We start from the raw sequence: 23,661 nt of genomic DNA, 5'->3' as shown, positions 1-23,661 counted from the left end.
GGAGTGATGGTTGCTGATAATGGGCCTCTGTACACCTATGTAGATATCCCATTACAAATCAGCCGTTTCCAGCTACAATAATCATTTACAACATTAACAATGTCTTCACTGTATTTCTGATCAATTTTAATGGATAAAAAAAAAAATGTTTTTCTTTCAAAAACAAGTACATTTCTAAGTGACCCCAAACTTTTGAACGGTAGTGGTATATAAGTGTATATATATATTATATATGTGTATATATATGTGTGTATATAATATATGTATATATATATTATATATGTGTATATATATATGTGTGTATATAATATATGTATATATATTATATATATATATAATATATATATTATATATATATATGTATATATAATATATGTGTATATATATGTGTATATATAATATATGTATATAGTGTATATATATATTATATATGTGTATATATATGTGTGTATATAATATATGTATATATATTATATATAATATATATATAATATATATTATATATATATTATATATATATATATGTATATATTATATATGTGTATATATATGTGTATATATAATATATGTATATATATATTATATATGTGTATATATATGTGTGTATATAATATATGTATATATATTATATATATATATAATATATATATTATATATATATATGTATATATAATATATGTGTATATATATGTGTATATATAATATATGTATATAAGTGTATATATATATTATATATGTGTATATATATGTGTATATATAATATATGTATATAAGTGTATGTATATTATATATGTGTATATATAAGTGTGTATATAATATATTTATATAAGTGTATATATAATATATGTATATAAGTGTATATGTATATTATATATGTTTTTCTGTTAGTTTATTTAATTTCTGAACAACACTTAGATTTTAGTTTTCTGATTCAGACACTTTCTTTAAAATGAAATTAAAAGCATCCAGTCCACTTCATACCATGTCTGAACTGGGTTCTGGCTGCCGTGTTCATACCATGTCTGAACTGGGTTCTGGCTGCAGTGTTCATACCATGTCTGAACTGGGTTCTGGCTGCCGTGTTCATACCATGTCTGAACTGGGTTCTGGCTGCAGTGTTCATACCATGTCTGAACTGGGTTCTGGCTGCAGTGTTCATACCATGTCTGAACTGGGTTCTGGCTGCCGTGTTCATACCATGTCTGAACTGGGTTCTGGCTGCAGTGTTCATACCATGTCTGAACTGGGTTCTGGCTGCAGTGTTCATACCATGTCTGAACTGGGTTCTGGCTGCAGTGTTCATACCATGTCTGAACTGGGTTCTGGCTGCGTGTTCATACCATGTCTGAACTGGGTTCTGGCTGCAGTGTTCATACCATGTCTGAACTGGGTTCTGGCTGCCGTGTTCATACCATGTCTGAACTGGGTTCTGGCTGCAGTGTTCATACCATGTCTGAACTGGGTTCTGGCTGCAGTGTTCATACCATGTCTGAACTGGGTTCTGGCTGCCGTGTTCATACCATGTCTGAACTGGGTTCTGGCTGCCGTGTTCATACCATGTCTGAACTGGGTTCTGGCTGCCGTGTTCATACCATGTCTGAACTGGGTTCTGGCTGCAGTGTTCATACCATGTCTGAACTGGGTTCTGGCTGCCGTGTTCATACCATGTCTGAACTGGGTTCTGGCTGCCGTGTTCATACCATGTCTGAACTGGGTTCTGGCTGCCGTGTTCATACCATGTCTGAACTGGGTTCTGGCTGCCGTGTTCATACCATGTCTGAACTGGGTTCTGGCTGCCGTGTTCATACCATGTCTGAACTGGGTTCTGGCTGCCGTGTTCATACCATGTCTGAACTGGGTTCTGGCTGCCGTGTTCATACCATGTCTGAACTGGGTTCTGGCTGCAGGGTTGCAGCCCAGACAAGCTCACAACAGGGTCCAGAGATGGCATCAGTGAAGCTGGAGGACTGCAGTCAAACACTGGAACTCTGGGTTCAATGTGATTATCAAAGAGGAGGAGGAGGAGCGAGAAATCGAGGAGGAGGAAGAAGAGGATGAGGAAGATAATGACATTGACTCTGGTGAGTCCAGGTTGGCTATGCCAACATTCTGGGTTACATCATAGTCCTTAAAGTCCAGATCTGGGTTCAAATATGATTTAAAAACATTCAAATACTTTCAGTGTTTTTGGAGCCTTGCTGAAGTGTCAGCTAGTTAAGTGGGGTGGTGGTCACTTTTGAGACTATTGGACCAGGCACATATTGATTTCAATCAAGCACAGACAGATTTTCAATTTGAATTGAACCCATGTCTACTATTGTCTAGTGTGGCACACACAGTAGTCCCAAAATAACCTCTAAGCCCCTGTTTTGATGTTATTCAAATAGATATGGAAGAAGAGGAGGACCAGGGAGAAAGAGGTGTGGCCAACCCAGGTAATATATTACAATAGAAAGAGAACTAACCCAGGTAATATATTACAATAGAAAGAGGACTAACCCAGGTAATATATTACAATAGAAAGAGAACTAACCCAGGTAATATATTACAATAGAAAGAGAACTAACCCAGGTAATATATTACAATAGAAAGAGAACTAACCCAGGTAATATATTACAATAGAAAGAGAACTAACCCAGGTAATATATTACTAACCCAGGTAATATATTACAATAGAAAGATAACTAACCCAGGTAATATATTACAATAGAAAGATAACTAACCCAGGTAATATATTACAATAGAAAGAGAACTAACCCAGGTAATATATTACAATAGAAAGAGAACTAACCCAGGTAATATATTACAATAGAAAGAGAATAGAATAAAGCCTATTATATTATTATTGTTAGTATTATTGTTATTATTACTACTATTATTATCATTATTACTACTATTATTATTACTATTATTATTATTGCTATTATTATTATTATTATTACTACTAATACTACTATTATTATTATTATTATTACTATTATTATGATTATTACTACTACTACTATTATTACTACTAATACTACTATTATTATTATTAGTATTATTACTATTATTATTACTACTACTACTACTATTATTGTTACTATTATTATTACTACTAATACTACTATTATTATTATTAGTATTATTACTATTATTATTACTACTACTACTACTACTATTACTACTAATACTACTATTATTACTACTAATACTACTATTATTAGTATTATTACTATTGTTATTACTACTACTACTATTATTGTTACTATTATTATTACTACTAATACTACTATTTTTATTACTATTATTACTACTACTACTACTACTACTACTACTACTACTATTGCTGTTATTATTACTACTATTATTACTATTATTATTACTACTAATACTACTATTATTATTACTACTACTACTTATTATTACTACTACTACTACTACTACTACTACTATTACTACTACTACTACTACTACTACTACTACTACTACTACTACTACTACTACTACTATTATTATTACTACTAATACTACTATTATTACTACTACTACTACTACTACTACTACTACTACTTATTACTACTACTACTACTATTATTATTATTACTACTACTACTACTATTATTATTACTACTAATACTACTATTATTATTATTACTACTTCTACTACTACTACTTATTATTACTACTACTTCTACTACTACTACTTATTATTACTACTACTACTACTACTACTACTACTACTACTATTATTATTATTACTACTACTACTACTACTACTACTACTACTTATTATTACTACTACTACAAACTAATACTACTATTATTATTATTACTACTACTACTACTATTATTATTATTATTACTACTACTACTACTACTTATTATTACTACTACTACTACTAATACTACTATTATTATTACTACTACTACTACTACTATTATTACTATTATTACTATTATTATTGTTTTACATTTGTATTACTATTATTATGTGAAGATCTATTATAAAGTTTTAATGAACATTGTGTTCCAGTCTTATTGGTTTGATGTTTTACAGGGCTTGTTATTGTTAAAAGAGAGGATGAGGAGGAGAGGGACAGAGAGAAGGACGAAGAGGAGGAGGAGGAGGAAGGTGTGGATAGGACCAAGCCAGGTAATCACTGATCAGAACATGCATCCAGAGGAGGAGGTGGGGGATGGAGAGGAGGAGGAAGGTATAGATGGGACCAAGCCAGGATTTATTTAAACACATGACCAATTCATATACACATTAATATACAATAAACACATTTACATTACATTACATTTAAGTCATTTAGCAGACGCTCTTATCCAGAGCGACTTACAAATTGGTGCATTCACCTTATGACATCCAGTGGCACAGCCACTTTACAATAGTGCATCTAAATCTTTTAGGGGGGGGGGGGGGGGGTGAGAAGGATTACTTATCCTATCCTAGGTATTCCTTAAAGAGGTGGGGTTTCAGGTGTCTCCGGAAGGTGGTGATTGACTCCGCTGTCCTGGCGTCATGAGGGAGTTTGTTCCACCATTGGGGGGGCCAGAGCAGGTTTTGACTGGGCTGAGTGGGAACTGAGTGGGAACTGTACTTCCTCAGTGGTAGGGAGGCGAGCAGGCCAGAGGTGGATGAACGCAGTGCCCTTGTTTGGGTGTAGGGCCTGATCAGAGCCTGGAGGTACTGAGGTGCCGTTCCCCTCACAGCTCCGTAGGCAAGCACCATGGTCTTGTAGCGGATGCGAGCTTCAACTGGAAGCCAGTGGAGAGAGCGGAGGAGCGGGGTGACGTGAGAGAACTTGGGAAGGTTGAACACCAGACTGACTGCGGCGTTCTGGATGAGTTGTAGGGGTTTAATGGCACAGGCAGGGAGCCCAGCCAACAGCGAGTTGCAGTAATCCAGACGGGAGATGACAAGTGCCTGGATTAGGACCTGCGCCACTTCCTGTGTGAGGCAGGGTCGTACTCTGCGGATGTTGTAGAGCATGAACCTACAGGAACGGGCCACCGCCTTGATGTTAGTTGAGAACGACAGGGTGTTGTCCAGGATCACGCCAAGGTTCTTAGCGCTCTGGGAGGAGGACACAATGGAGTTGTCAACCGTGATGGCGAGATCATGGAACGGGCAGTCCTTCCCCGGGAGGAAGAGCAGCTCCGTCTTGCCGAGGTTCAGCTTGAGGTGGTGATCCGTCATCCACACTGATATGTCTGCCAGACATGCAGAGATGCGATTTGCCACCTGGTCATCAGAAGGGGAAAGGAGAAGATTAATTGTGTGTCGTCTGCATAGCAATGATAGGAGAGACCATGTGAGGTTATGACAGAGCCAAGTGACTTGGTGTATAGCGAGAATAGGAGAGGGCCTAGAACAGAGCCCTGGGGACACCAGTGGTGAGAGCGCGTGGTGAGGAGACAGATTCTCGCCACGCCACCTGGTAGGAGCGACCTGTCAGGTAGGACGCAATCCAAGCGTGTGCCGCGCCGGAGATGCCCAACTCGGAGAGGGTGGAGAGGAGGATCTGATGGTTCACAGTATCGAAGGCAGCCGATAGGTCTAGAAGGATGAGAGCAGAGGAGAGAGAGTTAGCTTTAGCAGTGCGGAGCGCCTCCGTGATACAGAGAAGAGCAGTCTCAGTTGAATGACTAGTCTTGAAACCTGACTGATTTGGATCAAGAAGGTCATTCTGAGAGAGATAGCGGGAGAGCTGGCCAAGGACGGCACGTTCAAGAGTTTTGGAGAGAAAAGAAAGAAGGGATACTGGTATGTAGTTGTTGACATCGGAGGGATCGAGTGTAGGTTTTTTCAGAAGGGGTGCAACTCTCGCTCTCTTGAAGACGGAAGGGACGTAGCCAGCGGTCAGGGATGAGTTGATGAGCGAGGTGAGGTAAGGGAGAAGGTCTCCGGAAATGGTCTGGAGAAGAGAGGAGGGGATAGGGTCAAGCGGGCAGGTTGTTGGGCGGCCAGCCGTCACAAGACGCAAGATTTCATCTGGAGAGAGAGGGGAGAAAGAGGTCAGAGCACAGGGTAGGGCAGTGTGAGCAGAACCAGCGGTGTCTTTGACTTAGCAAACGAGGATCGGATGTCGACTCAAATCCTTCTTTTCAAAATGGTTGACGAAGCCATCTGCAGAGAGGGAGGAGGGGGGGGAGGAGGATTCAGGAGGGAGGAGAAGGTGGCAAAGAGCTTTCCTAGGGTTAGAGGCAGATGCTTGGAATTTAGAGTGGTAGAAAGTGGCTTTAGCAGCAGAGACAGAGGAGGAAAATGTAGAGAGGAGGGAGTGAAAGGATGCCAGGTCCGCAGGGAGGCAAGCATTTTCCTCCATTTCCGACATCGGCTGCCCGGAGCCCATTCAACTATCCATTAATATACAATAAACACATTCAAATACCCATTCATATACACATTAATATACAATAAACACATTCAACTACCCATTAATATACAATAAACACATTCAAATACCCATTCATATACACATTAATATACAATAAACACATTCAACTACCCATTCATATACACATTAATATACAATAAACACATTCAACTACCCATTCATATACACATTAATATACAATAAACCCATTAAACTACCCATTCATATACACATTAATATACAATAAACCTATTAAACTACCCATTCATATACACATTAATATACAATAAACACATTCAACTACCCATTAATATACAATAAACCCATTAAACTACCCATTCATATACACATTAATATACAATAAACCTATTAAACTACCCATTCATATACACATTAATATACAATAAACACATTCAACTACCCATTAATATACAATAAACACATTCAAATACCCATTCATATACACATTAATATACAATAAACACATTCAACTACCCATTCATACACATATTAATATACAATAAATACATTAAACTCCACATTTATATAGACATTAATATGCAAAGTGCTGTACAGAAACCCATTCTAAAACCCCAAACAGCAAGCAATGCAGGTGTAGAAGCACGGTGGCTAGGAAAAACTCCCTAGAAAGGCCAAAACCTAGGAAGAAACCTAGAGAGAAACCAGGCTATGAGGGGTTCTGGGGCCCCACAAGGGTGTGTTCTCAGCCCTCTCCTGTACTCCCTGTTCAGCCATGACTGCGTGGCCATGCACGCCTCCAACTCAATCATCAAGTTTGCAGACGACACTACAGTGGTAGGCTTGATTACCAACAATGGCGAGATGGCCTACAGGGAGGAGGTGAGGGCCCTCGGAGTGTGGTGTCAGGAAAATAACCTCTCACTCAATGTCAACAAAACAAAGGAGATGATCGTGTACTTCAGGAAACAGCAGTGGGAGCACCTCCTTTCCACATTGATGGGACAGCAGCGGAGAAGGTGGAAAGTTAAGTTCCTCTGCGTACACATCACAGACAAACTGAAATGGTCCACCCACACAGACAGCATGGTGAAGAAGCTGAAGAAATTTGGCTTGTCACCTAAAACCCCCACAAACTTCTACAGATGCACAATCGAGATCATCCTGTCAGGCTTTATCACCACCTGGTAGGGCAAACTACCTTCCCTGAACCGTAAGGCTCTCCAGAGGGTAGTGCGGTCTGCACAACGCATCACCGGGGCAACTACACTTCCCTGAACCGCAAGGCTCTCCAGAGGGTGGTGCGGACTGCACAACGCATCACCGGGGGGGGGGCAAACTACCTTCCCTCCAGGACACCTACACCACCCGATGTCACAGGAAGGCCAAAAAGATCATCAAGGACAACAACCACCTGAGCCACTGCCTGTTCACCCCGCTATCATCCAGAAGGCGAGGTCAGTACAGGTGCATCAAAGCTGGGACTGAGAGAATGAAAAACAGCTTCTATCTCAAGGCCATCACTAATATAAAGAGGCTGCTGCCAACATACAGACTCAAATCACTGACCACTTTAATAAATGGATTTAATCATGTTGTCACTTTAAATAATGCCACTTTTATATGTTTACATATCCTACATTACTCATCTCATATGTATATATACTGTATTTTATACCATCTATTGCATCTTTCCTATGCCGCACAGCCATCGCACATCCATATATTTATAGATACATATTCTTATTCCATCCCCTTACATTGTGTGTGTGTATTAGGTAGTCGTTGTGAATTTGTTAGATTACTTGTTAGATATTACTGCACTGTCGTAACTAGAAGCACAAGCATTTCGCTACACTCGCATTGACATCTGCTAACCATGTGTATGTGACAGATAAAATGTGATTTTATTTAAACCTATTAAACTACCCATTCATATACATTAATATACAATAAACCCATTAAACTACCCATTCATATACACATTAATATACAATAAACCTATTAAACTACCCATTCATATACACATTAATATACATAAAACCCATTAAACTACCCATTCATATACACATTAATATACATAAAACCCATTAAACTACCCATTCGTATACACATTAATATACAATAAACCTATTAAACTACTCATTAATATACAATAAACTCATTACACTACCCATTCATATAAACATTAATATACATAAAACCCATTAAACTACCCATTCATATACACATTAATATACAATAAACCTATTAAACTACCCATTCATATACACATTAATATACAATAAAACCATTAAACTACCCATTCATGTACACATTATTATACACATCAACACGAAAAGCAAAACAAAATTATAAAAAACAGACACATTCAGTAAAACGGTCCCCTAACAACCATCTGAAAGGCCCTAGAAGGTCCCCCTAACAACCATCTGAAAGGCCCTAGAAGGTCCCCCTAACAACCATCTGAAAGGCCCTAGAAGGTCCCCTAACAACCATCTGAAAGGCCCTAGAAGGTCCCCCTAACAACCATCTGAAAGGCCCTAAAAGGTCCCCCTAACAACCATCTGAAAGGCCCTAGAACAGGGGTGTCAAACTCATTTCGCATCGTGGGCCACATACGGCCTAGGGAGATGTCAAGTGGGCCGGACCATTAAAATTATACCATACTCTGCTATAAATAACCAAAATATCATGTCTTTCCTTTGTTTTGGTGTAAAGAAGCACAAGAACATTAGGAAAATATTGAAATTTAATGAACTATCCTTTTACAAAACATTTCATGAAACACCTCATATTTCCTTAGACAAATGTGCAATTTACTTTTATCATTCACAAATATGCATTGCAACTGATCCCACTGATTGTACAAAGGCACAAAACTTTAATTGGTACTGAAAAATATAGTAATGCAGTCAATATAGTCAATATATATAGTCAATGTCTCATATTATCAACTCCTCTAATAAATATGGCCAGTTGGGCCACGTCTGTGATGTCAGTGCTCTCGTCAATTGCCACGGAAAATGCAATAAATGACTTGACTCTCTGTTTCAATTGACTGTCTAAATCTGCCGATAGTTCGAAATTGTTATGCAGGTGAATGAGGACCCAAAAGCGACTTGGCGAAAACAGAGTCTTTATTCCAGTAAAGGAAATATGCAAAACTCCTAGACAAATCGGAGCGGTAAACAAAGCATAAAAAACAATTCCACTCGTAATGACGAGGACAGACTGGAGACTCGACCATAAACTGTAGGTTGCCTCGGGAAGGCACTGACCGTAGCAGACTCAGACACCTGCTCACCACGCAGCATCTGAGGGAAACACGACACGGCGAGACAAAGACACATCACGGTGAACAATATACAAGGATCCGACAGAACAGAAACGGAAAACAAGGGGAGAAATAAGGACTCTAATCAGAGGAAAAGATAGGGAACAGGTGTGGAAAGACTAAATGATTGATTAGGGAATAGGAACAGCTGGGAGCAGGAACGGAACGATAGAGAGAAGAGAGAGAGGGAGGAAGAGAGAAAAAGGGAACGAACCAAAAAAGACCAGCAGGGGAAAACGAACAGAAGGGAAAGCAAAATGACAAGACAATATAAGACAAAACATGACAGAAATCCTCTCTGCTATAGTATTCCTCGTCAGGCTAATATTGGCAAAAGCTTGTCGCTTCTCGGGACATACAAGTTCAGCCGCCTTCATCATGCATTGTTTAACAAAGTCACCGTCGGAATACGGCTTCGATGCTAATGCTATTTCGCTAGCAATTAGGTAGCTGGCTTTTACCGCTGCTTCACTGACTTCTCGGCTCTGGCTGAAAGTTGACTGCTGTTTCCTCAGACCCGCCAGCAATTCGTTAATCTTATCTCTTCTCAGTTGTCCTTGCAAGCCGTCATATTTTTCGCTGTGATGAGTCTCGTAGTGGCGTCGAATATTATATTCCTTCAATACCGAAACTTGTTGCAAACACACCAAGCACGAAGGTTTTCCGTGCATCTCTGTAAATAAATAGGATGTGGTCCATTTTTCTTTGAAAATTCTACACTCCTTATCTACTTTTCTCCGTTTGGATAACGACATTTTGGCTAATGAGGGTGTAGCGGAGAGGTAGAGACCAAGGTATTAACAACGTCGTAACAAGCAGCAGATGGCGCATTGATACCGTCTGCTGTTTTCAGTCTGTCTCAGTGATGCGGCTTGTCTTCTACTCTGATGGAAAGAGTGCGCCCCTTAGCGGATAATCCATGAATTGCAGCGAATTAAAAATATTAATTCCATGTCTTTTATGCATTTTTTCCACTTTCAAATTATCCTGCGGGCCTGATCGAACTTCCTAGGGGGCCGGTTCCGGCCCGCGGGCCGTATGTTTGACACCCCTGCCCTAGAAGGTCCCCCTAACAACCGTCTGAAAGGCCCTAGAAGGTCCCCCTAACAACCATCTGAAAGGCCCTAGAGGGTCCCCCTAACAGTCTGAAAGGCCCTAGAAGGTCCCCCTAACAACCGTCTGAAAGGCCCTAGAGGGTCCCCCTAACAGTCTGAAAGGCCCTAGAGGGTCCCCCTAACAACCGTCTGAAAGGCCCTAGAGGGTCCCCCTAACAACCGTCTGAAAGGCCCTAGAGGGTCCCCCTGACAACTGTCTGAAAGGCCCTAGAAGGTCCCCCTAACAACCATCTGAAAGCCCTAAAAGGTCCCCCTAACAACCGTCTGAAAGGCCCTAGAGGGTCCCCCTAACAACTGTCTGAAAGGCCCTAGAAGGTCCCCCTAACAACCGTCTGAAAGACCCTAGAGGGTCCCCCTAACAACCGTCTGAAAGGCCCTAGAGCACATATGTCAGAGTCAAGGCCCGCGGGCCACATCCGGCCCGCGAGAAGGTTTTTTACGGCCCCTGGGATGATCTTGATTTGTTATTAGAACCGGCCCGCAGACCGCAGCAAGCCGGCAGCCCGCAGATCTTTTACACGCACCAATACTACATTTCCCACAATGCAACGGTGACGCACCGAGCAGTAGGCTGCTTCATTTCAATATTTATTGGCACAGCAGTTGTCAGCATCACAGTAAAATTAACTTTCAGATACCCATCAAAAATGGCAAAACGGAAGGTGGACACTGAGAACCGGGGGTTTCAAACAAGGTGGGAGTCGGAGTATTTGTTCACGGAGGTAGCTGGAAAACCTGTGTGTCTTCTGTGTGGAGAAAGTGTGGCGGTACTGAAAGAGTATAATCTGAGACGACATTATGAAACGAAACACGCGGACAAAAACAAGAATATGGACATGGAACAAAGGCTACAAAAGGCAGAGGAATTAAAACGAGGCCTCAAATCTCGACAGGCTCTGTTCAAAAAGCCAAATCACAAGGCCAGGCTGCTGTCAAGGCCAGTTTTATTTTGGCAGAAGAGATCGCTAAATCAGCCCGGCCATTTACGGAGGGGATTTCATCAAAAACTGCATGATTAAAGTTTGTGACGAAGTTTGCCCAGAAAAAAGGCAACTCTTTTTAAATGTGAGTCTGAGCAGAAACACCATTGCCGAGAGAGTAGACCAGTTGTCCATCAATCTAAAAGAGCAGCTTGTGAAAAAGGGAAAAGATTTCATTGCATATTCCTTGGCTGTGGATGAGAGCACCGACATTTCTGACATTGCCCAGTTGTCAATTTTCATCCGCGGAGTGGACTCCAGCCTAAGCGTGACAGAGGAGTTTTTGGCTTTACGTCCTATGCATGGCACAACTACGGGGCATGATTTGTATGAAGAGGTGTCAAGATGTGTAAATGAGATGGAGCTGCCTTGGGAAAAACTCGTGGGTTTGACAACCGACGGAGCACCTGCGATGTGTGGACACAGGAGCGGACTGGTGGGAAGATACGGGAAAAGATGCAAGAGGAAAACGCGACAGGTGAGCTGACAGCTTATCATTGTATCATACACCAGGAAGCGTTGTGCGGTAAAGCCTTGAAAATGGAGCATGTAATGAGCATCATCACGCGCACAGTTAACTTTATCAGAGCCAAAGGTTTGAATCACCGCCAGTTCAAGGCATTTCTGACGGAGTTAGAAACGGAGCATGGTGATTTGCCTTATCACACAGAGGTGCGATGGCTAAGCCAGGGAAAGGTGCTTCAAAGATGTTTCGAGCTTCGTGAGGAGATTTGTCTGTTCTTGGACAGCAAAGGGAAAGACACAACACAACTCCGAGACGAAATGTTTCTGTGTGAAATGGCTTTTCTGTGTGACATTACGAGTCATCTGAATGCAATGAACTTGCAGCTGCAGGGTCGGGATCGTGTCATCTCTGATATGTACAGTACAGTGAAGGCATTTAAAACCAAGTTGAGTGGATGATAGAAAATTGCTATTATTGTTTTTTTCTTTGAAGTAAATTTAGCCCACTTTTGCTAAAATAGAAAATATAGGCTACTGATGGTGCCTTGAATACCGGTTTCTTTCATTTAATGTTCATGTTATGGGGATTTTTATATAAAGGAAATTTGTCTTTTGTGTCTGTTGAAAATTAAAGATTACTGACAGAGCCATAAGAAAATATTGCTTTATTTATCTGATCATATTGGAATATATTTGTTAGGTTTTCAGTAGGTTCAATTAGGTTCACTAGACTATATGCGTCATTTAAAATATTTTCAATGAACATTCGAACAGTCCGGCCCTCGGCTTGTAGCTAAATTTTTTATTTGGCCCTCCGTCCATTTGACTTTGACACCCCTGCCCTAGAGGGTCCCCCTAACAACCATCTGAAAGGCCCTAGAAGGTCCCCCTAACAACCATCTGAAAGGCCCTAGAAGGTCCCCCTAACAACCGTCTGAAAGGCCCTAAAAGGTCCCCCTAACAACCGTCTGAAAGGCCCTAGAGGGTCCCCCTAACAACTGTCTGAAAGGCCCTAGAAGGTCCCCCTAACAACCGTCTGAAAGGCCCTAGAAGGTCCCCCTAACAACCATCTGAAAGGCCCTAGAAGGTCCCCCTAACAACCATCTGAAAGGCCCTAGAAGGTCCCCCTAACAACCGTCTGAAAGGCCCTAGAGGGTCCCCCTAACAACCGTCTGAAAGGCCCTAGAAGGTCCCCCTAACAACCGTCTGAAAGGCCCTAGAAGGTCCCCCTAACAACCATCTGAAAGGCCCTAGAGGGTCCCCCTAACAACTGTCTGAAAGGCCCTAGAAGGTCCCCCTAACAACCGTCTGAAAGGCCCTAGAAGGTCCCCCTAACAACCGTCTGAAAGGCCCTAGAAGGTCCCCCTAACAACTGTCTGAAAGGCCCTAGAAGGTCCCCCTAACAACCGTCTGGAAGGCCCTAGAGGGTCCCCCTGACAACCATCTGAAAGGCCCAAGAGGCACCAATTCCTACCATTTTAAAGTGCATTGTAGATCATTCCACACTGAAGTACAAAAAAACTAAAAGCAGATCTACCCAACTCGGGGGATCTCGAAAGGATATCTAGAGAGTTGCCATCTCTGAGCCCGGGTCCGGTAGCCCGTACATCTACAGGTTAACAATGAGGTAAGGTATGGCGGAAATGTATGCAATAGGCCATTTTTATAGACAAAAAGAGCACAATGCATCTATGTACGAGACTTCAAGGTGGGCCAGCCTGCTGCGTTCTGATACAAAATGCAATGTGTGCTGAACCTATCGGCCGTAATAAATCGCAACGCATCGTGATGAACCACATCCAATGACTTCAATAGTGGCAGCTGCATTCAGATAGACAATATCCGCCATAGTCAATATACCTGGAACGAATGTTGACGAAATTATTTGTTTTCTGCTATTTAACGAAAGACCAGTTCCTATAGAAGAAGCCGATTTAAAAAAGAATGGTTTTTATTTATTTTGTAATATTATTAATTTCTTTGAACTAATGCATCAACATACTTTTTTTTTAAAGATCGCTTTTCACCCATCCAGGTAGTCAGATATGTATATAGGCGGGGACACGATCCGCGAGAGCACCATACAAAGTACGTATACTATACTTATGCATAAATCATCAGATATTTAAAATAAAAAAAGTGATTTGGAAAATGTACGTGTACTTGGTTTTACCTGCATTAAGTTTCAGTTCAACAAAGGCTTTCTGCAGAACAATGAAGACAGATTGAAGCTCTGTCAGAGCCTGGTCAGCTGCGAAGGCAACAGCACACACCACAGTGTCATCTGCGTACAGGTGAACGATACCATTTTAAGATAATGAGAGAGAGAGAGAGAAAAAAACAGACCAAGAATGGATCCCTCCGGGAAACCCTTTGTTACGTCCAGAACCTGATTTGACACCATCAGTAAATACACACTGTGTTCTGAGGGGTATCCTACGAAGCAAGCTACTCTGGGTTTTCTAAAGCTAACCGGGCTTCAGTTAGCTTGGTATCCCAGCTCAGGCTTCATCCGTACTACGACGGTGGATATTTCTCTTCTGCCTGCCGCTGACTCCAGCAGAAGGATTCTGATTGGTCCTCAACATGGCTTGTCGAATTCTTCATTGAGACGATGCTGAAACGTCAAATCCATGGGCAAATCAGTGCCATGTTCAAATTTGAGACGAAAATCATAATGAAGGAAAAGTAATGTTACGGATTCAGCAGGCGGAGGTGTGAAATAAGCGTTTAGATGTATCTTCTTCATTGTTTTACTTTGCTGTGTTGATTCTGATTGTTAAAATAAATAATAATAATAATAAATGCTTATTTTAGATTCTAAATGCATTCTGTCATTACTAAATCATGTGATAGGTATTTTTTTTAAATTGTAAAAATAAATAAAAATCACACAAAAACATTTAATTAATAACATATTTAATCAGTCTTCTTCCTCAAATGAAGGAGATGATGACGCACTCTTTGCAAGAGGGAGGGATTCTGATTTCATTGGTCCTCAACTCGCGGTTCAGACTATTCATTCAGGATAGTGTTGGCCTGAGGTTAGGTGGTGAAGGATTCATTCAGGATAGAGTTGGCCTGAGGTTAGTTGGTGAAGGATTCATGCAGGATAGAGATGGCCTGAGGTTAGTTGGTGAAGGATTCATTCAGGATAGAGTTGGCCTGAGGTTAGTTGGTGAAGGATTAATTCAGGATAGAGTTGGCCTGAGGTTAGTTGGTGAAGGATTCATTCAGGATAGAGTTGGCCTGAGGTTAGTTGGTGAAGGATTCATTCAGGATAGAGTTGGCCTGAGGTTAGTTGGTGAAGGATTCATTCAGGATAGAGTTGGCCTGAGGTTAGTTGGTGAAGGATTCATTCAGGATAGAGTTGGCCTGAGGTTAGTTGGTGAAGGATTCATTCAGGATAGAGTTGGCCTGAGGTCAGTTGGTGAAGGATTCATTCAGGATAGAGTTGGCCTGAGGTCAGTTGGTGAAGGATTCATTCAGGATAGAGTTGGCCTGAGGTCAGTTGGTGAAGGATTCATTCAGGATAGAGTTGGCCTGAGGTTAGTTGGTGAAGGATTCATTCAGGATAGAGTTGGCCTGAGGTCAGTTGGTGAAGGATTCATTCAGGATAGAGTTGGCCTGAGGTCAGTTGGTGAAGGATTCATTCAGGATAGAGTTGGCCTGAGGTCAGTTGGTGAAGGATTCATTCAGGATAGAGTTGGCCTGAGGTTAGTTGGTGAAGGATTCATTCAGGATAGAGTTGGCCTGAGGTCAGTTGGTGAAGGATTCATTCAGGATAGAGTTGGCCTGAGGTCAGTTGGTGAAGGATTCATTCAGGATAGAGTTGGCCTGAGGTCAGTTGGTGAAGGATTCATTCAGGATAGAGTTGGCCTGAGGTTAGTTGGTGAAGGATTCATTCAGGATAGAGTTGGCCTGAGGTCAGTTGGTGAAGGATTCATTCAGGATAGAGTTGGCCTGAGGTCAGTTGGTGAAGGATTCATTCAGGATAGAGTTGGCCTGAGGTCAGTTGGTGAAGGATTCATTCAGGATAGAGTTGGCCTGAGGTTAGTTGGTGAAGGATTCATTCAGGATAGAGTTGGCCTGAGGTTAGTTGGTGAAGGATTCATTCAGGATAGAGTTGGCCTGAGGTCAGTTGGTGAAGGATTCATTCAGGATAGAGTTGGCCTGAGGTCAGTTGGTGAAGGATTCATTCAGGATAGAGTTGGCCTGAGGTTAGTTGGTGAAGGATTCATTCAGGATAGAGTTGGCCTGAGGTCAGTTGGTGAAGGATTCATTCAGGATAGAGTTGGCCTGAGGTCAGTTGGTGAAGGATTCATTCAGGATAGAGTTGGCCTGAGGTCAGTTGGTGAAGGATTCATTCAGGATAGAGTTGGCCTGAGGTTAGTTGGTGAAGGATTCATTCAGGATAGAGTTGGCCTGAGGTTAGTTGGTGAAGGATTCATTCAGGATAGAGTTGGCCTGCCCGGGAGCAGGTCAGTTGGTGAAGGATTCATTCAGGATAGAGTTGGCCTGAGGTTAGTTGGTGAAGGATTCATTCAGGATAGAGTTGGCCTGAGGTCAGTTGGTGAAGGATTCATTCAGGATAGAGTTGGCCTGAGGTTAGTTGGTGAAGGATTCGCTCCCATAGAAATGTAACTGACTAAAAGGTGAGCCACATTCATATGACTTTTAAATCATTTTCAAACCAGCTACATGCAGCCTGGTCCAGGTCTCAGAATAAGTTGTGTAGTATTTAGTAGTATTTATTGGGATCCTCAATTAGCCCCTCTTACTGGGGTCAAAACAGGAAATTACATTACATTTACATTTAAGTCATTTAGCAGACGCTCTTATCCAGAGCGACTTACAAATTGGTGCATTCACCTTATGACATCCAGTAGAACAGTCACTTTACAATAGTGCATCTAAATCTTAAAAGGGGGGTGAGAAGGATTACTTATCCTATCCTAGGTATTCCTTAAAGAGGTGGGGTTTCAGGTGTCTCCGGAAGGTGGTGATTGACTCCGCTGTCCTGGCGTCGTGAGGGAGTTTGTTCCACCATTGGGGGCCAGAGCAGCGAACAGTTTTGACTGGGCTGAGCGGGAACTGTACTTCCTCAGTGGTAGGGAGGCGAGCAGGCCAGAGGTGGATGAACGCAGTGCCCTTGTTTGGGTGTAGGGCCTGATCAGAGCCTGGAGGTACTGAGGTGCCGTTCCCCTCACAGCTCCGTAGGCAAGCACCATGGTCTTGTAGCGGATGCGAGCTTCAACTGGAAGCCAGTGGAGAGAGCGGAGGAGCGGGGTGACGTGAGAGAACTTGGGAAGGTTGAACACCAGACGGGCTGCGGCGTTCTGGATGAGTTGTAGGGGTTTAATGGCGCAGGCAGGGAGCCCAGCCAACAGCGAGTTGCAGTAATCCAGACGGGAGATGACAAGTGCCTGGATCAGGACCTGCGCCGCTTCCTGTGTGAGGCAGGGTCGTACTCTGCGGATGTTGTAGAGCATGAACCTACAGGAACGGGCCACAGCCTTGATGTTAGTTGAGAACGACAGGGTGTTGTCCAGGATCACGCCAAGGTTCTTAGCGCTCTGGGAGGAGGACACAATGGAGTTGTCAACCGTGATGGCGAGATCATGGAACGGGCAGTCCTTCCCCGGGAGGAAGAGCAGCTCCGTCTTGCCGAGGTTCAGCAAATAAATAAATAAAACGCAACAAATAAAATACATGATATCCATAAAATATACATAACACTAACACTACATAACACTACATAACACTACATACCACTACATAACACTACATAACACTACATAACACTACATAACACTACATAACACTACATAACACTACATAACACTAACACTACATAACACTACATAACACTACATAACACTACATAACACTACATAACACTACATAACACTACATAACACTAACACTACATAACACTACATAACACTAACACTACATAACACTACATAACACTACATAACACTACATAACACTACATACCACTACATAACACTACATAACACTACATAACACTACATAAAACTACATAACACTACATAACACTACATAACACTACATAACACTACATAACACTACATAACACTACATAACACTACATAACACTACATAACACTACATAACACTACATAACACTACATACTCTCCTGCCTCTGCCTCACGCTTCAGAAACAGGAGATCTGTCCTATGAGCCGTTCTGGTTTGTTCAGGCCAAGGCTTGTGGAAGGCTACTTACCGACATACAGTGCATTCGCTAAGTATTCAGACCACTTGACTTTCCCCACATTTTGTTACACTACAGCTTTATTCTAAAATAGATTAAACAAATTTAAAACATCCTCATCAATCTACACACAACACCCCATAATGACGAAGCAAAAACAGGTTTTCAGAAATGTTTGCAAATATATTAAAAATCAAAACAGAGACCCTTTGCTAGGAGACTCGAAATTGAGCTCAGGTGCATCCTGTTTCCATTGATCATCCTTGATGTTTCTACATCTTGATTGGAGTCCACCTGTGGTAAATGTATTTGATTGGACATGATTTGGAAAGGCACACACCTGTCTATATAAGGTCCCACAGTTGACAGTGCATGTCAGAGCAAAAACCAAGCCATGAGGTCGAAGGAATTGTCCTTAGAGCTCAGAGACAGGACTGTGTCACGACACAGATATGGGGAAGGGTTTCCTAGAGCCACCTTGCCAAACTGAGCAATCGGGGAGAAGGGCCTTGGTCATGGAGGTGACCAAGAACCCGATGGTCACTCAGTCAGAGCTCCAGAGTTCCTCTGTGGCGATGGGAGAACCTTCCACAAGGACAACCATCTTTGCAGCACTCCACCAATCAGGCCTTTATGGACTTAGACCGTGAGAAACAAGATTATCTTGTCTGATGAAACTAAGATTGAACTCTTTGGCCTGAATGCCAAAGAGGAAACCTGGCGCCATCCCTATGGTGAAGCATGGTGGTGGCAGCATTATGCTGTGGGGATGTTTTTCAGCGGCCAGGATTGGGATACTAGTCAGGATCGAGGAAAAGATGAACGGAGCAATGTACAGGGAGATTCTTGATGAAAACCTGCTCCAGAGTACTCAGGACCTCAGACTGGGGCGAAGGTTCGCCTTCCAACAGGACAACGACCTTAAGCACACAGCCAAGACAACGCAGGAGTGGCTTCGGGACAAGTCTCTGAATGTCCTTGAGTGGCCCAGCCAGAGCCCGGACTTGAATATCCCAGTAATCGCTGATCAGAACATGCATCTAAGAGGAGGAGGAAGGTGTGGGTAGGACCAACTCAGATCAGAATATACATTTAGGAGAAGTCAACTATCCTTTCTACCTTTTTAGATACCGATGCATAGTATAGCATATAAAATAGAAAACAAGTGTTTAACCCCTGTAATGTTGCCATTAAAACAGGAGAGGGTGCCAGCTCTGACCCAGACAGCCTTGGGGACCCTGACCCGGAGAGACCGTACCTCTGCTCCCAGTGCGGCAAGCGGTTTACTGCAGCCAGCAGCTTGAAGATACACACGATGACCCACAGCGGAGAGAAACCCCACCATTGTTCCGTTTGCGGGAAGGCCTTCTTGCGATCCTATGACCTGAGACGACACCAGGTGGTTCACAAAGGTGAGAGAAACACCCATACCCTGATGTTAAACTATTTGATTGACTATGGTACAGGTACACTATTGTGTAACACAATGAATTTGAAAATGATCTCCACTGTTTGCTTTTTAGCTAGCTATCCAGACAGCTTAAAAAAATAGCTGCCAACATGCCATTAAAACAATGCAGTCAATCCACAGCCGTACACTTTATGACATCAGTTGTTGACAGGACATTTGACAAGTTGTAAAATGCAAGTACTGATATTGTATCGTATAAAAACACTCACTGCTGTCCAAGAGAGCACACATTGAGTCATTGTGGGTTTGTTTACATATATTTTAGAGGCTAATTATACGGAAAATGTGTTTAAAACCTGTATAAACTGTATTTATAATTATATGACCAATATTTTAGGTCGACTAATTATATTACCCAATTTCTGATGCATCACATGCCTTTTATTTCCCTGCGTCAGTTAAAGCAGGAAATGCATCACCTACTGCCATTCATTCCAATTAGACTGTGTTGGATTTCTCCCTGACCAAGATGGCTGCCATTTTCAGACCATTATGGAACTTTGAGGGTTCACAACACAGCCCCTCTAGTAATTGAGTAGGATCTCTATGGGTGCAGGTACATGGTATTGTATCAAATTTGGGGTGTACCTCCGACCAGTATGCAAACTGGGTCCAGGAGACTGTCAACCCAACAGTGATCTGAACCGCTTGACGAGGTTGCTAGGTGTTGGGTCGCTATAGTATTTTACTATATGTACAGTATACTGTTAAGCATGCAAGTGATGCTGTTCTCTCCTCTCTGTCCTAGCAGCATCTCTAACCCCTATAATGTTGTCATTGAAACAGGAGAGGTTGCCAGATCTGACACAGACATCTCTGAGAAGCACCACCGCTGCTCCGAGTGCGGAAAGAGGTTCCTCACAAAGACGCGGTTGAACAGACATGCGCTGATTCACAGCGGAGAGAAACCACATCGGTGCTCTGTCTGCGGGAAGTGTTTCTTACGACCCGACGACCTGAGGAGACACATGACCATCCACACCGGAGAGAAAACCAAGCACGTCTGCCATCCGTGTGGGAAGACCTTCGCCTTGCTACGGCACCTCAAGATCCACCAGCGAGTCCACACGGGAGAGAAACCATACCACTGCTCCAAGTGCGCAGAGAGTTTTGCCCACCTGTTGGAGTATAGGAAGCACAGACAGACCCACCGTATCGAGAAACCATACCACTGTGATGACTGTGGCAAGATGTTCTCCCACTTCAGAACCCTCAAGGTTCATCGTCTGATCCACACAGGAGAGAACCTCCACCACTGCTCCTACTGCGGGAAGGGCTTCACGATCAGAGGGAACCTCAACACCCACCTACTGACCCACACCAAGGAGAAACCGCATCAGTGCTCCATCTGCGGACAACGCTTCGCCAGATCCCAGTGCCTGAAAAAACACAAGCTCAAGAAGTTACACATGGAAGAGGTCCTCTACCACATCTGCGACTGCGGTAAGAGCTTCACGGATGTAGAGAAGCTGCAGACGCATGCAAGGACGCACTTGAAGAACCTTGAGAAGAGGTTCTGCTGCTCGTACTGCGGTCGGACGTTCGTACGGGCTGGTGACCTTCAAAGCCACCAGAGAACACACACTGGAGAGAAACCGTACGTCTGCACTATATGCGGGACTCGTTTCGCCCAGTCTGGGAACCTGAGAGTGCACCAGATCACGCACACTAAAGAGAGGCCGTACCCTTGTACTGTCTGTGATAAGGGGTTCACCACACCGGGAGTCTGAAGGTGCACATGAGGCTCCATACAGGGAGAAGCCGTATGTCTGTAGCCTGTGTGGGAAAGGGTTCCATGTACCCAAATTGCTGAAGAAACACCAGGAGCATCACACAAGCGAGATGACAGCCTCCTTGGACATGACATAGGAAAAGCCTACAATTTGTCTGGAGGCCTTTTATTTTGGAAAACACATGTCGTCAATGAGACCAGTGGCCAGTACTTTAGTCACTGAGGCCTATCCTTTCTCAATTCATCTTTCCTCGATTATCTCGCATCCTCTCTCCTCACCTCCTCAACTGTATTGGAGGAGAATATCTAAAGTCCCTCTCCTCAGACCTTCTTCTCCTTCAATGAGTTTTGAGAAGAAGCTGAGGAGAGAGAATGGAAGGACTCGAGGACTGATGAATTCAGAAAAAAAAATCCAGGTTTCAATGGCCAAAGGATTGCTGGTGGTTTCTCTGCTGCTCTCACTAGCATCGCTGGGCTTCGGGCACGTACCAGTGGAACGTCTACATTTGAAACAGTCTATAAATCCATTTAAGGACATGGGTTTTCAAAATAAAAGTAATCTGAAATTGTGCCGCAAATGTACTTTTCAACATCTCACTAGTCATGACAGAATTTGTAGAGCCTAGTGGTTAGAGTGTAGGGGTGGCAGGTAGCCTAGTGGTTAGAGTGTAGGGGAGGCAGGTAGCCTAGTGGTGAGAGTGTAGGGGCGGCAGGTAGCCTAGTGGTGAGAGTGTAGGGGTGGCAGGTAGCCTAGTGGTGAGAGTGTAGGGGAGGCAGGTAGCCTAGTGGTGAGAGTGTAGGGGAGGCAGGTAGCCTAGTGGTGAGAGTGTAGGGGAGGCAGGTAGCCTAGTGGTGAGAGTGTAGGGGAGGCAGGTAGCCTAGTGGTGAGAGTGTAGGGGAGGCAGGTAGCCTAGTGGTGAGAGTGTAGGGGAGGCAGGTAGCCTAGTGGTGAGAGTGTAGGGGAGGCAGGTAGCCTAGTGGTGAGAGTGTAGGGAGGCAGGTAGCCTAGTGGTGAGAGTGTAGGGGAGGCAGGTAGCCTAGTGGTGAGAGTGTAGGGGAGGCAGGTAGCATAGTGGTGAGAGTGTAGGGGAGGCAGGTAGCCTAGTGGTGAGAGTGTAGGGGAGGCAGGTAGCCTAGTGGTGAGAGTGTAGGGGAGGCAGGTAGCCTAGTGGTGAGAGTGTAGGGGAGGCAGGTAGCCTAGTGGTGAGAGTGTAGGGGAGGCAGGTAGCCTAGTGGTGAGAGTGTAGGGGTGGCAGGTAGCCTAGTGGTGAGAGTGTAGGGGAGGCAGGTAGCCTAGTGGTGAGAGTGTAGGGGAGGCAGGTAGCCTAGTGGTGAGAGTGTAGGGAGGCAGGTAGCCTAGTGGTGAGAGTGTAGGGGCGGCAGGTAGCCTAGTGGTGAGAGTGTAGGGGCGGCAGGTAGCCTAGTGGTGAGAGTGTAGGGGCGGCAGGTAGCCTAGTGGTGAGAGTGTAGGGGAGGCAGGTAGCCTAGTGGTGAGAGTGTAGGGGCGGCAGGTAGCCTAGTGGTGAGAGTGTAGGGGCGGCAGGTAGCTTAGTGGTGAGAGTGTAGGGGAGGCACGTAGCCTAGTGGTTAGAGTGTAGAGGCGGCAGGTAGCCTAGTGGTGAGAGTGTAGGGGAGGCAGGTAGCCTAGTGGTGAGAGTGTAGGGGCGGCAGGTAGCCTAGTGGTGAGAGTGTAGGGGCGGCAGGTAGCCTAGTGGTGAGAGTGTAGGGGCGGCAGGTAGCCTAGTGGTGAGAGTGTAGGGGTGGCAGGTAGCCTAGTGGTGAGAGTGTAGGGGAGGCAGGTAGCCTAGTGGTGAGAGTGTAGGCGTGGCAGGTAGCCTAGTGGTGAGAGTGTAGGGGTGGCAGGTAGCCTAGTGGTGAGAGTGTAGGGGTGGCAGGTAGCCTAGTGGTGAGAGTGTAGGGGTGGCAGGTAGCCTAGTGGTGAGAGTGTAGGGGTGGCAGGCAGCCTAGTGGTG

General features: G+C 43.6%; 1 protein-coding gene across 1 annotated transcript; it reads left to right on the top strand.

The window, feature by feature from the left end:
• Positions 1 to 2,047: 2,047 nt before the first annotated feature.
• On the top strand, positions 2,048 to 21,686 carry LOC124017130 (zinc finger protein 436-like). Its single transcript, XM_046332524.1, has 5 exons — positions 2,048 to 2,081; positions 2,388 to 2,435; positions 4,040 to 4,135; positions 19,685 to 19,897; positions 20,743 to 21,686. Exons 2-5 carry the CDS (start codon positions 2,390 to 2,392, stop codon positions 21,684 to 21,686), a joined length of 1,299 nt encoding a protein of 432 aa, XP_046188480.1. The 5' UTR covers positions 2,048 to 2,081; positions 2,388 to 2,389.
• Positions 21,687 to 23,661: the final 1,975 nt, after the last annotated feature.

Source organism: Oncorhynchus gorbuscha, unplaced genomic scaffold, assembly GCF_021184085.1.
Source record: "Oncorhynchus gorbuscha isolate QuinsamMale2020 ecotype Even-year unplaced genomic scaffold, OgorEven_v1.0 Un_scaffold_1642, whole genome shotgun sequence".
Lineage (NCBI taxonomy): Eukaryota > Metazoa > Chordata > Actinopteri > Salmoniformes > Salmonidae > Oncorhynchus > Oncorhynchus gorbuscha.
The sequence above is the reverse complement of the archived record's forward strand: the minus strand, read 5'-3'. Positions and strand labels throughout refer to the sequence as shown.